Source organism: Dreissena polymorpha, chromosome 5, assembly GCF_020536995.1.
Source record: "Dreissena polymorpha isolate Duluth1 chromosome 5, UMN_Dpol_1.0, whole genome shotgun sequence".
Lineage (NCBI taxonomy): Eukaryota > Metazoa > Mollusca > Bivalvia > Myida > Dreissenidae > Dreissena > Dreissena polymorpha.
This window is the reverse complement of record NC_068359.1, coordinates 24646095-24662113: the sequence shown is the minus strand read 5'-3', so window position 1 is coordinate 24662113 and position 16019 is coordinate 24646095. Positions and strand designations below refer to the sequence as shown.

Sequence of the window (16019 nt, the reverse complement as noted above, 5' to 3'; positions counted from 1 at the left end):
TTCACTGTCTATCATTTACTTTATTGATGCAGACACTAGTATTTTCAATAATAAGCTGAAAGATGTGTTTTTAAACATGGGTTTATTTAAGATATGCAATATAAACCACTGTTGATCATTTACCTTGTCCTTGAGAACACCGTTCTTTCCGATAACGTGCTCAAAGATGTGTTTTCCTACATTGGCATCGACAGCGCTGAGAGGGTCGTCTAGAATGTATATGTCGCTGTCAAAGTAAACAGCCCTTGCCAGACTGACTCGTTGCTTCTGTCCACCGCTGAGGTTTATACCCTGAAAAATTGAGCCTTGTTCTCATAAAACTGAGCTTAATGAATGTGCAGTAAGTGACGCCCCAGATAAGCCTGTGCAATTTGCACAGGCTAATCTGGGAAAATACTTTCCGCTTACCCTGTATTATTGTCTCGAATAAACCTCCCTAAAACAAAAGTTGAATAAAGGCAGAAAGTGTTGTCCCTGATAAGCTTGTGCGGACTGCACAGGCTAATATGTGACGACACTTTACGCACATGCATTAAACCCCCTTTTCACAGAGCATGGCTCAAAAGTTTTGTTTATTTAGCCACTAATGTTTTTTTAACTGCAAAGCTGAGATATCACCAGAACAATTCTAAAACTCCGCTTACATATCATATATCATTAGAATCAATCTTCTCAGCAAGTTCCATGATAATTGGGCAAGAAAGGTGACTTTCTTCACAAGCTTTTTCTTTAATTTGACCTATGACCTAGTTTTTAGCCCACAGGACCCAGTTTTCTAACTTAGCCAAAATGTAATTTGGACCATCTTGACCAAGTTTCATGAAGATTTGGAAATAAATATGGCCTCTAGAGAGTTCACAAGCTTTTCGTTAATTTGACCTAGTGACCTAGTTTTTGACCCCGCATGATAGAGAGTTTCAAACAAATCCTACCAATCATTAGAACAAATCTTCTGTCAAAGTTTCATTTAGATTGGACAATAACAAAGGCAATCACAAAAGCTCACCATAAGCATGCTACTCTCTGGTGAGCAAATACATTGTTCCTTGTTAGTTAGGGAGAAAAATATTGGGAATTATTTTTTCAATCATTGTTTATTTTACACCAATTTTACTTTAACATGTTTTGTCAACTAATACTAGCCAAATAACATGTTCCACTGAGAAAGCCTTCCCCATGGCATGTGTTAGCAAAACATTTTGCAAGAGTTAACAATAATCTTAATATTAGGAAGACCTATTTATTTGAGCTTGATTAAATCGAGTCCATTGGGTAGAACCAGTACTTGCTGTCTTTTGGGGAGATCTCAAAAAGGCTCTCACAGTGGGGTTCAAACCCATGACCTCTTGTTCACTAGGCAGAAACCATATCCACAAAATTAATGATAATATAGATATTTAATTGACTCTGTAGATGTGGTATGTACAAAGTTTGCCCTGGCGTAATGGATATGATGTCTGCCTAGCAATCGGGAGGTCACAGGTTCAATCCACACTCGGAGAGCGTTCTCTAGATCTTCAACAAGGACACCAAGTACTGGTAATAGGCCTACGAAACGGACTCGAGAGCGCTTCTATAAGCCTGAGACTTTCAATGCAATCAAGCTTAAATAAATATGTTAAAAACTCAAACATGAAACGTGAACAAGTCTTTACAGAGAGTGACCACTGGTATTCTCTCATAAAATTTCATGAAATGCCCCTTGTCTTTCCACTAGTTTATTGTTTAAATATCTATCATGTTGGTTCTGTCAAAACAAAGAGCTTGAAACATAATAATCCACCAAAAAATGGCACATGATCAGTAACTAGACTTTTGCGTAATCATAGAGAAATATCCATCATAGTCTATCTATCACTTCTTTATTGGAGATTTTGTTCAAGACCTTTGCACATTTCCTTAACAGATTTTTGTCATAAAAGTCACTTCTACAACAAAACCTGAGCAAACCTTTTCGCCAATTTCTGTCAGATCACCTGCCGGCAACATATCAATATCTGCCTTCAGTGCGCAGGCCTCAACCACATTGTCATATCTGGACTCTTGGAAATCGTTCCCAAACAAGATGTTGTTTTTCACTGATGCATTTTGGATCCAAGCTTGTTGAGCCACGTAGGCTGTAGAACCCTAATTCACAAAATTTTATACAATATTTTCTAGTGGAAAAACAGAAAAAGGGCCACAATTCTGCCAAACTTATCACACCTAAAAAGATCATCTACCCATTAAGGCCATTCAGCTGTAAGCGAGATCACTTGAAGTTAAATTGGAGTTGAAAATACAAGCCTAAGAACATACATACAGATGGCACTGATTTATGTTATGACTATATTTATGTTCTAGTTGAAAAACAGAAAAAGTGCAAAAATTCTGCACAAAAAACTTAAAGAAGCCAAACAAATATCTTTATGATCATCTAAACATTAAGGTCATTCAACTGCAAAAGCATAATTGAGAACTATCTACACTGTTATAAAGGATCAGTTAAAAAGACACTCTTTTGGGATTATATATTCTTTAGCAAAAACAGGCAAAGAGCAATAATTCAGTCAAAACTCTTTGCATCTACAAATTATTATTTCATTACAATTATCTATGCATTAAGGTCATTTATCTGTGAGGGAGATCTCCACCAAAGTAAAATTGGAGTTTAACACAAGTTTTGTGACATACATACTAATGGACAAACGTATGTACAGACTTACTCATTTTCATATCCTGTAGAGATAATAGTAAACAGACACAGAAATGTGTTCACTCGGTCCTGATATATTTTGCCTAAAAAAGTAAAAACGCTTTTTCAATTTTTCTTTCTTTTGCAAGTGACTACATTTTCTTATAGTTACCTAACAAAAAGCCTTTTGAGGCAAAATATATCAAGAAAGTGTGAACTTTTGCCTGTGTAAAATAACTTACGTCAACATTAACTGTGCCCCCAACTTTCTCCATCTCTCCCAACATGGCAGACACCAGAGATGATTTCCCAGACCCAACACTGCCCACTATGGCCACCAGACTCCCTTTAGGGATCTGTAGGTTTATCCTTAAATGACACAAACAACACTATTCTTAAATCACATAAAGAACGGAGTTACTAACACAATCCTTAAATCACACAAAGAATGGAGTTACTTACACAATCCTTAAATCACACAAAGAATGGAGTTACTTACACTATCCTTAAGTTACTAACACATCATTAAATAGCACAAAGAAACAAGAGCTGTAACCATAGGATGACTTATGCCCCTTATAAACGCTTGATAGAAGTTATGAGCTTTTTTCGAAACCTAAACGCAGATTTCGAAACTTAAACGCAGACCCTAAGTTCAAGGTCAAGGGGTCAAAATGTGTGTGTGTGTTTGGAAAGGCCTTGTCCATATACACAGGCATACCAAATATGAAGCTTTTATCTCAAGGGACATAGACGTTATGAGCATTTTTTGAAACCTAAACGCAAAGTGTGACGGACAGACAGATGGACGGATGGACAGTGCGAACACTATAATGCCCTCCTTCGGGGGCATAAAAAGTAACAAACTCATTCCTTAAATGACAAAAATAACATAGTTACTAACAAAGTCATTAAATGACAAAAAGAACCAAGTTACTTACGCAATCATTAAATGACAAAAATAACGAAGTTACTTACGTAATCCTAAAATAACAAAAATAACCAAGTTACTAACACAATCATAAACTGACAAAGAAAAAGTTACTAACCTATTTCTGAAATAACAAAGTTACCAACACAATCATTATATAAAAATTAACCAAATGACTAACACACTCCTCAAATAAAACAAGAGGGCCAAGATGGTCCTAGTTTGCTCACCTTTTTTTACAACGCCTTTTTTATTGCTTAGTTGAAAATTCAGTACTCTAGAGCATATAAGATTGGTTCTCTTCTGTTTACTTTTGCAGTGTGAGTATATGATTAATTCTGATTGAGTACTGTTTATTTGCATGTTTTTTTTTTGCAAGGCAAACATTTCGTGTAATGATAATTCTACATGACCAAGATTTTTACCCGACATGACCCAATGACAAACTTTGCCTAGATAACATCCTGGTCAAGTATCATCATTATTGCACCAAGACTATGGCCTCTAGTGTGTTTACAAGGTTTTTGTAAGATTAGACCCTATGACCTAGATTTTGTCCCCACATTACCAAACGTCAAACTTGACCTAGATATTGTCCAGACAAACATCCTGGTTAAGTTTCATCATTATTAATGAACCAAAACTCTGGCGTATTGAGTGTTTACGAGGTTTTTGTAAGATTTGACCTGGTGACCTATATTTTGACTCCTCATGACCAAACATCACAAATAAATATTATGACCAAGATTCATAAAATCTGAAACAAAATTGTGACCTCTAGAGTGTTTGCAAGGATTTTGTATAATATAATGAAAATTTTGACAATCTAAGGGCAATAATTCTGGCATTTATCATGCGATTCTGCTCATTATCAAACTTGACTGAGATCTTGTGGCCATATAGCTTCTCAGCAACTTTGATAAAGCATGCTTGAGAAATGTGAATGCTAGAGTGTTTACCAACCAAATGTGTATGGACGACGGACAAAGATCGATCCTATAAAACCTCGCATGAGCAATCAGGTGAGCTAACAATTTTATTTTTTTTTTCACCGATTTGAGACATTTTCCAATTTTTCCAAGATATCAGTAAAACCAATGTCTTGACTAAGTTTCACGACGATAAGGCAAAAAAAGTGACTTAAAGAGTGTTCACAAGGTTTCTCTATCATAAGTCATATAAGGAAAACTGCCCCACCCCAACCTGGCGGCCATGTTTTTAGACAAATATATATAACGAAAATGCGTCCCCCCCCTGGCAGCCATGTTTTTTAACGGACCGAAACCATTTTGGAACTCAACTCTCGCATTTAGGAAACAAATGTTCTGACCACATTTCATGTAAACTGGGTCAAAAATGTGACTTCTACAGTGTTCACATGTTTCACTATATACATATTCAGAAAAGTGCCCTGCTCACAGGCGGCCATGTTTTTTCACCAATTTGGACCATTTTCAAACTCGTCTGAGATATCAATAAAAGTAAGGATTGTTTTGACCAAGTTTCATGATGATTGGGCAAAAACTGTGTCTTCTAGAGTGTTCACAAGGTTTCTCTATAGCCAAATAAGGAAAACTGCCCCGCCCACTGGCGGCCATGTTTTTCAACAGACCGGAACCACTTTTGAACTCAACCAATGGAACTTCTAGTGTTAACAGTGTTTTTCTTTTTTTTTGACCTAGTGACCTATTTTTTGACCAAGCATGACCCAGTTTCGAACTCGATTGAGGTATCATTGGGACAAATCTTCTGACCAAGTTTCATGAAGATCGGACAAGAAATGTGGCCTCTAGAGTGTTTAAAAGGTTTGTCTATAGCCAAAAAGGAAAACTGCCCCACCCACTGGCAGCAATGTTTTTCAACGGACTGGAAGCACTTTTGAACTCAACTAACATATCATTAAGAAAAACATTTTGACAAAGTTACATGAAGATTGGTCATATGACTTCTATAATGTTTACAAGCTTTTTCTTTTTTTGACCTAGTTTCTGACCTAGTTTCGAACTCGATCGAGGTATCATTGGGACAAATCTTCTGACCAAGTTTCAGCCTCTAGAGTGTTTACAAGGTTCCTATAGCCGAATAAGGAAAACTTCCCCACCCACTGGCGGCCATGTTTTTCAACAGACCAAAACCACTTATGAACTCAACCAACATATCATCAAGACAAACATTTTGACAAAGTTACATGAAGATTGGGCATGAAATGTGACTTATACAGGCTTTACAAGGTTTTTCTTTCTTTTTTTACCTAGTGACCTAGTTTTTGACTAAATTGTTGACCTAGTGGCCTCTAAATTGTTTACTAACCAAATGTGGACGACGGACGGACGGATGACAGACAAAGACTGATCACAAAAGCTCACCTGAGCAATCAGGTGAGCTAAAAAGTTGCAGTAATCACATGAATATCAAAGGCAACACTTTCTTCTTACATGGAAGTCCCCATTGAATGAAAATCCAGTTTAGGCAGAAAGCATTATCTCTGATTAGCCTGTGTGGACTGCACAGGTTAATCTGGGATGAGACTACGCACATGCATTAAGCCCACTTTTCCCAAAACGAGGTTCAGATTTAAACTAGGAGAGTCACTGTAATGACACAAATACCCATGCATGCCATTTGTCTGACAGCTAGAAGCATTAGTTGAAATACTTCAACTCTCAGCTTTATAACCCAATGGGCTGCTGAGAGTTGCAATGCGCTCTCTCTTGTCCATGGGTGCAAAATGTTATCAACAATGCAAGGGTTAAGGAAAACTGAAACTTCAAGAACTTATTTAAGTTTACCTGTCTTAACCACAAACTCATCCAAATGGTATCATTAAAGCAAGAAATAATTGTTTTAATTGAGTTAGTTTTTCTTTCGTACCCTGTATCCGCCATATTGGAAAATTGACCCAATATTGGTTAGGTCGCAGAACACCAATATCTTGCACGTTGGGTTATGTGTTGGAGCCTATTAAAGTTGATAACGATGTGGTATTCGATACAGAATACACTGATTCAAATTTAAACATAAACATGTCAGCGAGAAAAGAGTGTTGAAACATCCTTGTGTTTTTATAGGGTGCATGCAAAGGATAACATCCGTAGGTTGCCATTCAGGTAAATTTAAAATGTTTATGAAGTTAATTCATTATTTTCCTCAATTTGTCTCTAACGATGTCTGTTTAGTTATGCGCACGAAATCTGTGTGCAGATTTGCTCTTGTCTGTATGAACGAGTGAATATGGACTCCCAAAGCCGCCATAGAAACAAGATGCGTTTGTGAAACACAATGTCCCCCTATATGACTTTTGACCTTGTAGGATGACCTTGACCTTGACCCTTCACCACTCAAAATGTGCAGCTCAATGAGATACACATGCATTTCTAACATAAAATTGCTAGCTTCAATATTGCAGAAGTGACATTACATGACCAATTTTGACCCATATATTTGACCTTGGAGGATGACCTTGACCTTGACCTTTCACCACTCAAAATGTGCAGCTCCATGAGATACACATGCAAGCCAAATATCAAGTTGCTATCTTCAATATTGCAAAAGTTTCATAAAATAAGCGATTTGGGCCACATATATTTGACCTCTGACCTTGAAGGATGACCTTGACCTTGACCTTTCACCACTCAAATTGTGGAGCTCCAAGAGATACACATGCATGCCAAAAATCAAGTTGCTATTTTCAATATTTCAAAAGTATTAATAAAATAAGCGATTTGGGCCACATATATTTGACCACTGATCTTGAAGGATGACCTTGACCTTGACCTTTCACCACCCAAAATGTGCAGCTCCATGAGATACACATGCATGCCAAATATCAAGTTGCTATCTTCAATATTGCAAAAAATTCATAAAATGAGCAATTTTGGCCACATATATTTGACCTCTGACCTTGAAGGATGACCTTGACCTTTCACCACTCAAAATGTGCAGCTCCATGAGATACACATGCATGCCAAATATGAAGTTGCTATCTTCAATATAGCAAAAGTTATTGCAAAATGTTAAAGTTGGCGCAAACCAACCAACCAACAGACCAACCAACAGACCAACCAACAGACAGGGCAAAAACAATATGTCCCCCACTACTATAGTGGGGGACATAAAAATTATCAAAGGCTCTGGGTGTTGGTTTATATGGACTACTAGAAACATAAGCATGTTGTAGCTATAAGATTCATAAATTAAAAAGAAATTGAACGAGGGTTATAATTCCTTTAATATATTCAAATTCATTTTTAGGTATAATCCTTATGCACTGCACTTCACCTTACTACCATTTTATTTTATCTATGTACAAAATTCAAATCTTTAGTTGTTTTTGAGAAATGGCAAGAGACAGATAACTGACAATAACTTTGAAAATATTGCAGCTAGAGTTACGATTTTTGGGTACTGACTTCTGCCAGACATGTTTATATATGTATGCCTTTTTTTAGTCTCCAAAGTTTATATTTGTTTGTTAGGACAGAATGTCAGACGGATGAACAAACAGTATACTCGGTTACAACTTTGTCGTGCTGTAAACTAAACAACTGATATACAGTTAATTCATTATTATTCATGCATGATTCATTTTCGTTGATCTCCCGTGTTGAACAATCACACAAATTCAACACAACACATTGAAAAATGACGGACTGAAATCTCTTACTTTTATTTTATTTTTTTCCAAAATCAGAAATCCAATAATGTAAGTTCCCACAAAAATGATGTTTTGTTTTTTTTAACAAAATGTCATGGCGAAGAATATAAATGATTTTACAGTTATAAAGCAAAAATACTTATAGAAATACAAACCTTTTTAATGCTGGACCTATTTCCTTATCCCAAAGAAATGTGCCATCCATGATTGATACTGCATTCTCTGTAAAACATTAAAAAATGATGCTTTTCATGGTTTTTCTAATTTATTTTGGTATGATTCATGTGAATTATCTACAAAAAGTTTAGTTCATGCGGATGCTTTTGTGTTAAAATTTGAGAAATATATATACGTATTACAAAAGAAAAGTCAATTCAAAACAACATGAAAAGAACTATTATTTAATAAATTAGCATTCAGCAATGTTATAATTGAATGTTTACATAAACATTACATTCAGTATCAAAGTTTGAGAATATGATTTTCATTATTAGCAAATAAACACACATTACTTAACCCTTTCCCACTCAGAAGCAAAGTGAAAATGGCTATGTGCTAACAGCATAAAACCAGAACAGCCTGCAAGTATCTCTGTTCAGGTTTCATGCTGTTTGCAGCTCATTGGTTTCTAAATGAAGTCTCAATGACAACTTTATTCAGGAAAAAATTAAAATAAACAGTAATTACTACTATCCGAGAGATGGGTCACATTGGAAGTGTCAATGTCCGCTTTATTCAGGTAAGCCTGTATCCTAGCAACAGACACCCAGCACATGACAAGCTCCATAATAGTTCCGGGGCCACGTTCATCGCAAACCGAAGAATGTTGAAGAGAACAATGGCAACGAATATGGACTGCGGGTCGAACCGATGGTCTTCTTTGGTAAAAATATATGTGGCAAATGTTGCTAGACCGACCTACAACACATGAAACTCATGACGAAGATCATATATTATTATATACATCCTAAAGTTGAAATGGTAAAAATATACGTGGCAAATGTTGCTAGACCGACCTACAACACATGAAACTCATGACGAAGATCATATATTATTATATACATCCTAAAGTTGAAATGGTAAAAATATACGTGGCAAATGTTGCTAGACCGACCTACAACACATGAAACTCATGACGAAGATCATATATTATTATATACATCCTAAAGTTGAAATGGTAAAAATATACGTGGCAAATGTTGCTAGACCGACCTACAACACATGTAACTCATTTGCTTCATGGCTTATAATAACTTAACACAAATGTGTTCTGAATAGGATTACAATTATTGGCAGGAAAAAGGATCGACCAGGGGTAAAGCCATAGTCTCGAGCGAACCAGTAGAGGACGCACTTATAAATGATCCGCGTTCCTGAGAAAACTGGCCATAATGCATGTACGTTAAGTGTCGTCCCAGATTAGCCTGTTGCAGTCCGACAGGCTAATCAGGGACCAACACTTTCCACTTTTATGGTATTTTTAGTTTCAAGGAAGTCCCTCCTTATAAAAAAATCAAGTTTAGGGGGAAAGCACAGGCTAATCTGGGACGACACTTTACGCACATGCATTAAGCCCAGTTTTCTCAGAACAAGGTCAAATATTCTGCTTACAGTAATGGTGCTACGGTCCAAGACAGAGTAGATATGCTGTACATCATTTGCTCCTTATACATCATGGCAGTTCCTTGCCTCGTATCAAGGTTATTTTCTCACCGAACGCCATCTCCCAGCGTACAACTTTAAAAATCTGAATAAAATATCAATAAGGCATATTAGAGCAACTTTCAGGGCTTTAAATGCCTAATTTGAAATGTTCTTGAGTCTGTTTCCTTGGAAGTACACTTGGAGACTTTTCTAACGCATCACTTAATCATATCAATATAGCTACCTTATTTTTGAACGGCTTGTGTTGAAATTTGGACCAAGAATAATTCAACACATATCTGATAATTCCTAAAAATTTAATTGAAATTGAAAAACAACAAAATATAAAACTTAACAAATTAAAAATGTCACTTCAAAAGCCAAATTTGCAAACTCGTACAACGTTAAATAATAACAATGTGAAAAGTAAAACACATAACCTTACACGTCTTAATAACTGACCGGCTTGCAACATGCCGATTAAGCCATTTCTCTCCTGAATATTCATACGAGCCATATTGTTTTTCTTTAATTAATGTTATATTTTTCTTGTGTAAAAAGTTACTTGAATTATGAAATTGAAATTAAATTGGAATAACATGTATATCGCCTTATACTACACTTGGTGATTTTTCTTACGCAACACTTTTAAAACTTACATATCTCAGTAATGAGTAAATATTTTTTATTTAAAATTGCACATGTGATCATTTGAGTACAATATGCGCAAGCTAACGATAAAATCATTCATCCGTGACAATCAGACGCTTAAGCAAGTGGGGAAGATAGCCTGTAAAATGCAAAGTGCGCGATTGCGCACCTGAATATTCATACGAGCCATTTCAAATTATGTATTTAAAGTAAAAAATCACACACAAGCAAATGATTAAATTGATATTCCCAGTTAATGGGTTGGTGTAAATCCCTTGATGTATGGTAGAATCCTAACAAAATAAGGCATATTTAATCAAAATTTGTTACATTTGACCTACATGTAAGGGTGTTAGGCAATGGCTTAATTTTGAATAAGTCATCAAATTTGTGACCTTTGAACTTCATGTGAGGCCTTTAACTTGCCTCTTGTGTGATTGGTCTAGTTTAAATCTATTTAATTCAGCTCGATAGAAAGTCTAAGGCTTATTTGAAACACTCTCGAGTCCTATTCCAGGGACTAGAACCAGTTCATCGTGTCTATGAGGGAGATATAAAGAACAAAACGCTCCCACAGTGGGGATGGCCCGTGACCTCCGGATCGCTAGGCAGACACCATATCCACCACACCACTGCAACCTAATGTGATGGGTCTGAAAAATGACTCTGTCCCAGATTATTGAGAACCTTGATGTTATGGTAGACTTCTTACTAAACAAGGAAAATTTTATCGAAATGTGTAACATTTGACCTCAGTTTGTGATCTTGACCTTGACCCTAGAGACCTGAATCTTACATGTGACATACCACCAGATAAGGAGGAACAGTTGTAGAAAGTTATTACAAAATTTAATGAGGTATAGTGAAGTAATGGCCAAATTATGAATAAGACATCAAATTTGTGATATTTGACCTCGATGTGTGACCTTGACCTTGCCTCTGAGGTTAAGAGTATCGCATTTGACTCAGTCCCAGATGATTGAGACAGATGTGGTAAGTTTCAGAGCTGTCGCTAAAATTTTATTGGAGATTCGATCAGCTCAAGACAGAAAAAATACTATAAAAAAAAAGTGTATTTTCAGGTCAAAAATAGCCGTGACTCCATAATTGCCAAATGGTTTGCGTCGCAATTTTACATGCATCGTCCTCTTTTCCACATATACACACATACCAAGAAACAATGAAATCTGCCCAAGCAGTTCCATAATGTGGCTTCGGACACAAAAGTTTTATTTTTTAACTAAAAAAAGGGTCATAACTCTGCTTTTTACAAATGGACTGTGACAGCATTTGACATGCATAATCTTCTTATCCATATGAACATGCATACTGAGATCTGAGATATGACAGCGGACACAAAAATATTCATGGTGGACAGAGTGACGGACAGACAAACGCCCAGACAGTATCCATCTGTCTATGGCGGGGGAAAAATAAATATGGCATATAGCATTGACTACATTATTTGATAGGTCACTTGTGAATTATTATATATCAAATGGAGAGATTCCAATGACAGATATTGACATAGCATGCATTTTGGATGAAAGGTTAAATAAGATTCAAAATGAAACAGTTGTTATTGATTTATCACTGTGTGATTGTCTTGAAAATAAATACCGGTATAATAATCTGAACTATTGGAAATTTTTACTTACTAGAGTATTTCAATATAATTAGACGATTGGATCATCATCATCAAAAACAAACTTCATTGTCACAATATCATAGTAATCTTGTTAATGTAGTAATCATCTTAATGCGAGATTATACGATTTTTTATATGTGTTAAAATTGTAATATATTGATAAAATATGTTGCAAAACACAAAAAGCAAGACAAATGATACTAGTACATGAAAGACAAATTCATAAAATGCAGCAAAGACAAATTAGCGCCCGAGCCGATTGTGACGGACATATTTCCTAAAATAACCGAAGCATTCGTCTTTTTATTAGGACCAGAGTTAGTGTTTGTGTGTCGTATGAAAATACATTGTTGCAAGAATTTAAAATGAACCGTTAAACTAAGTTTAGATATACATGCTTGCGATTTCGACTGTACAGCTGTTTTTGATTTCAGAATTAAATATCTGGCTTATTTCGCATTTTTCGACACATGCTCTTCTGAACTTTTATTTTATTTTATATTGAAATATTTATATAATAAGTTGTTTACACATTTTATATAAATTCATTAATATTTGACAAAATCATATAATCTCGCTTTAAACCTGTGTTGAAAGTTTTCACTTTAGGCAAACTTACAACCCTTGTCAAAAAATAACCCACTTTCATACCAAAACACACTTAAACCAACATAAAACTGTGTTTTTTCTGAGTTTTTCTTAGCGGAAGTTGGTTTTTGCTAATAAAAGTGAGTTTTATGTGCGCTAAACTGTGCTTAACTGAGTTTAAAGTTGGTTATTTTAAGAAGATGTGTGTTTAAGCGAGTTTTTTTCAGTAAGAAGTTGGTTTTTTGTGTGTCAAAAGTGAGCCTTTTTATTTATGAGTTGGTTTATGTGTGTTTAAGTGTGTCTTTTTGTTTTATAAGCGAGTCTTTTACAACAGAAGTTGGTCTTTTTTTTAAACAGAAGTGGGTTTAAGCAAGTTTAACTTGGTCTTTTTGTAAATAAGTTGAGAGCTGCAACGAGGCTTAAAGACTCACTTTAACACACTTTTCAACAAGTTGGTCTTTTGTTTATTAATATAACTCCTCAATGAAACAATAATTCTTCAACTGGGTCTTTGTTTGATGTTTATAGCCATAAATAAAACAAGTCAATTGTAAAGGGGCTTTTTTTACAGCTTGTTTGCCATTGTCCCTATTGTACATTTGTGTGCTCCCCATAATTTTTAGGGAATATTGGATGAAAATGGCTCTTTCAGAACATCACAGGTTCACAGATGGACAACAAGTATCACTGACAAAAACTATAACAATGGTCAAGCTTAGTTTTATACATGAAAATGAAAGAGTTTGTGTTTCACTTTGAATTTTTTCTTTATGTTTGTGTTTATTATAAACAATATCTTATGATTGTTTTATGTCTTAATTTTTATTTTTTTTAAACAATCTCATATGATTGTTTATATTTGTTTAAAACAGTATTTACTTGATAAATCTGCATATTTAAATAATTATGGTATTGGAAACATTATTTTGGAAATAATCTATTTATTTTTGTACATAAGTTATGCAAGATTTTCATATTTGCATATGATACCATCATATCCATTTTCTTAATTTGCAATAAAATAATAAAATGCCAAACATGACCTGTGTACATAAACTGTCAACAAAATAACAAGACAATAACTAAAACCACCCTTATTTCACACCACTAACAATAAACAGATAACAATCTGTCAGGCATTCCGAGCTAAACAGGGTACTGATTATCTAGGGGTAGATAAGGCTACTGATGGGGTTTGCCTAGAGATAAGGCTGTGTGGAATAAGATATAAGGCTTTTGATTGGCTATTGCACTGAGGAAGTTATTTTTTGAAAACAACAACTTTTGAAAAACAGCTGGTGTCAGCAACTGAATATTGAGCTAAATTTAATTCAGCAACATTAATATAAAGAAGTGAAAGACTTATAATGGTAGTGTAAAATGTCTTGAATTCTGTCAGCATGAAGTATTGTGTGATGAAAACAATGTGTTTTTTACTGCAATGTGGAAATCAATAATAAGTTGGTTGGAAAGGAGGTTGAACTGATGTTGTTTTTTGGAATACTGAAGAACAGTTTTAACAGGTTTGTATTGTGATTTCTTCACCCTTTTTTTATTTAGTTTATTGAATTAATTATGATCATTATCATATTTATGTATTGTCACTGGGAAATGTAAATGGATAAGTTATTGTATTGCAATTTAAAGGATAAACAACACATTTTGAAGGAAAAATAGATAAACTTACACATGAAAAAGTGTAAATGTTGTGTACAGTGAATAATTATGGTTGTATTTCATGGTTATTGTCATCTAAATTTTATTTATATCTATTTCTGGTTTATTACTGAACGGATTTCTTTCCCTCTTACTTAATTAGAACTTATATATTTTAATTTTGAAGGTTAAACTCTTGCCACAAGGCAAAATTGACATCGATGGGAAGATCCTTTGGAAAGAATATGCATCATCGCCTGCCTGATGTATGGACTTTTAAACCTGGTTTTTACCCTGCACAAGCTGGCAAACTTGAGGGGAACAAGAGTGGGAAACCTCGCCCTGTCATTGACCAAGAAAGCTCGATTTGTTGAGAGGTAAACTATACAGGTCACTGCATTTACAATGCCACCAGACCACACAGCCATATGAGACCACGCATCTTGGTACATTTTCAAACTGCATTTTCTACCAAACGCAATTTCTTTTAATAATTGATGAAAAGTGCTAAGTCACATGTGATCACGGGATTAAAATTTCAAAAATAAACAAACAAAAACAACAAGCAAATAACTTAAATTTATTATATTAAAGCAACAAGATTACCATAACAGCAATATTCATAGTTAAGTGGAACAAAAACATAACAAATCAACATGTTTGAAGAATGCCTTGCCCTTTTGAAAGTGATATGGTATTAATCCTTTGCAGATCAACTGGCATAAGAGATGCTCAAGAGGAGAAGGACACAAGCAGCATCAATGGTACAACTACATGTCGCTCCAGCGCCCCGCTTTCCAGGTCTCTACCAGCTGCTTTCCAGGTCCCTCCACCACCCGCCAAGATCAGGTCTAGGTCCCTGCACTGGCTGCTTTCCCAGGTCCCCTAGCGGTCAGGGTCTCTCCATAGCCGCTGTGCAGGTCCAACACCGTATCCGTCAGGTCCCTCATAAGCTGAAATCCCCTCATTCATTCCTCCATTCCACCTCACCACATGCGGTTCACCATCCACTCAGGTCAGGTTCAGGTACCTCCAACAGCTGAGATCCAGGTCTCTGCAGCAGCTGCGTCTAAATACTCCACCCAAGTGGTCCATTGCGGTCAACTTTTGCTTTAAAATCTCTTCCATAAATGTCTATTATTTTATAATGTATGTAAAAAATAATCTGTTTGTATTAATTGGGTTTACTATTTTTGTCATATAAACATAATTTTCGTACACATTGTGTTTCTTTCCCTTTTAACCACATTGGGCTTATAATGAACTGTTGTTATTGCTTCACAAAAACCATTTTTTCTAGAACATATCAGTCCAAACTATTTTTTTTCACACTGCAAAATCCCACAAAAGGCTCACAAAAAACCTACTTTCTTAAAAAAAACTCCTTAAACACTGTTAAAAAAACCCACAAAATCAACTTACCCAAACCCACAGATTGCTTTTGTTTTTTTCACACTAAAATAAACTACTGTTAATAACCCAGCAAACATGCCCATATCGGCCCGATATCGGCTAATGATGGAATATCGGCAGAGATTGGCCGATGTTGGGCCGACATCGGAACCGACATTTA

The 16019-nt window shown here is 35.5% G+C and overlaps 1 protein-coding gene across 3 annotated transcripts in view; it reads right to left on the bottom strand.

Moving 5' to 3' along the window:
* The window catches only part of LOC127880676 (multidrug resistance-associated protein 1-like), a 44262-nt gene extending 35220 nt beyond the window's left edge, over window positions 1-9042 (bottom strand). For 2 of the 3 annotated variants that reach the window (XM_052428010.1, XM_052428009.1), the window contains exons 1-5: window positions 8947-9042; window positions 8415-8481; window positions 2917-3043; window positions 1951-2127; window positions 124-291 (exon numbers count right to left, since the gene is read on the bottom strand). In XM_052428010.1, the coding sequence (XP_052283970.1) occupies window positions 124-291; window positions 1951-2127; window positions 2917-3043; window positions 8415-8481; window positions 8947-9034 (627 nt within the window). In that variant the 5' untranslated portion in view covers window positions 9035-9042. The remainder of the gene's footprint in view (window positions 1-123; window positions 292-1950; window positions 2128-2916; window positions 3044-8414; window positions 8482-8946) is intronic. The other variant, XM_052428011.1, reaches the window with a different exon arrangement.
* Between the last annotated feature and the right edge of the window lie 6977 nt (window positions 9043-16019).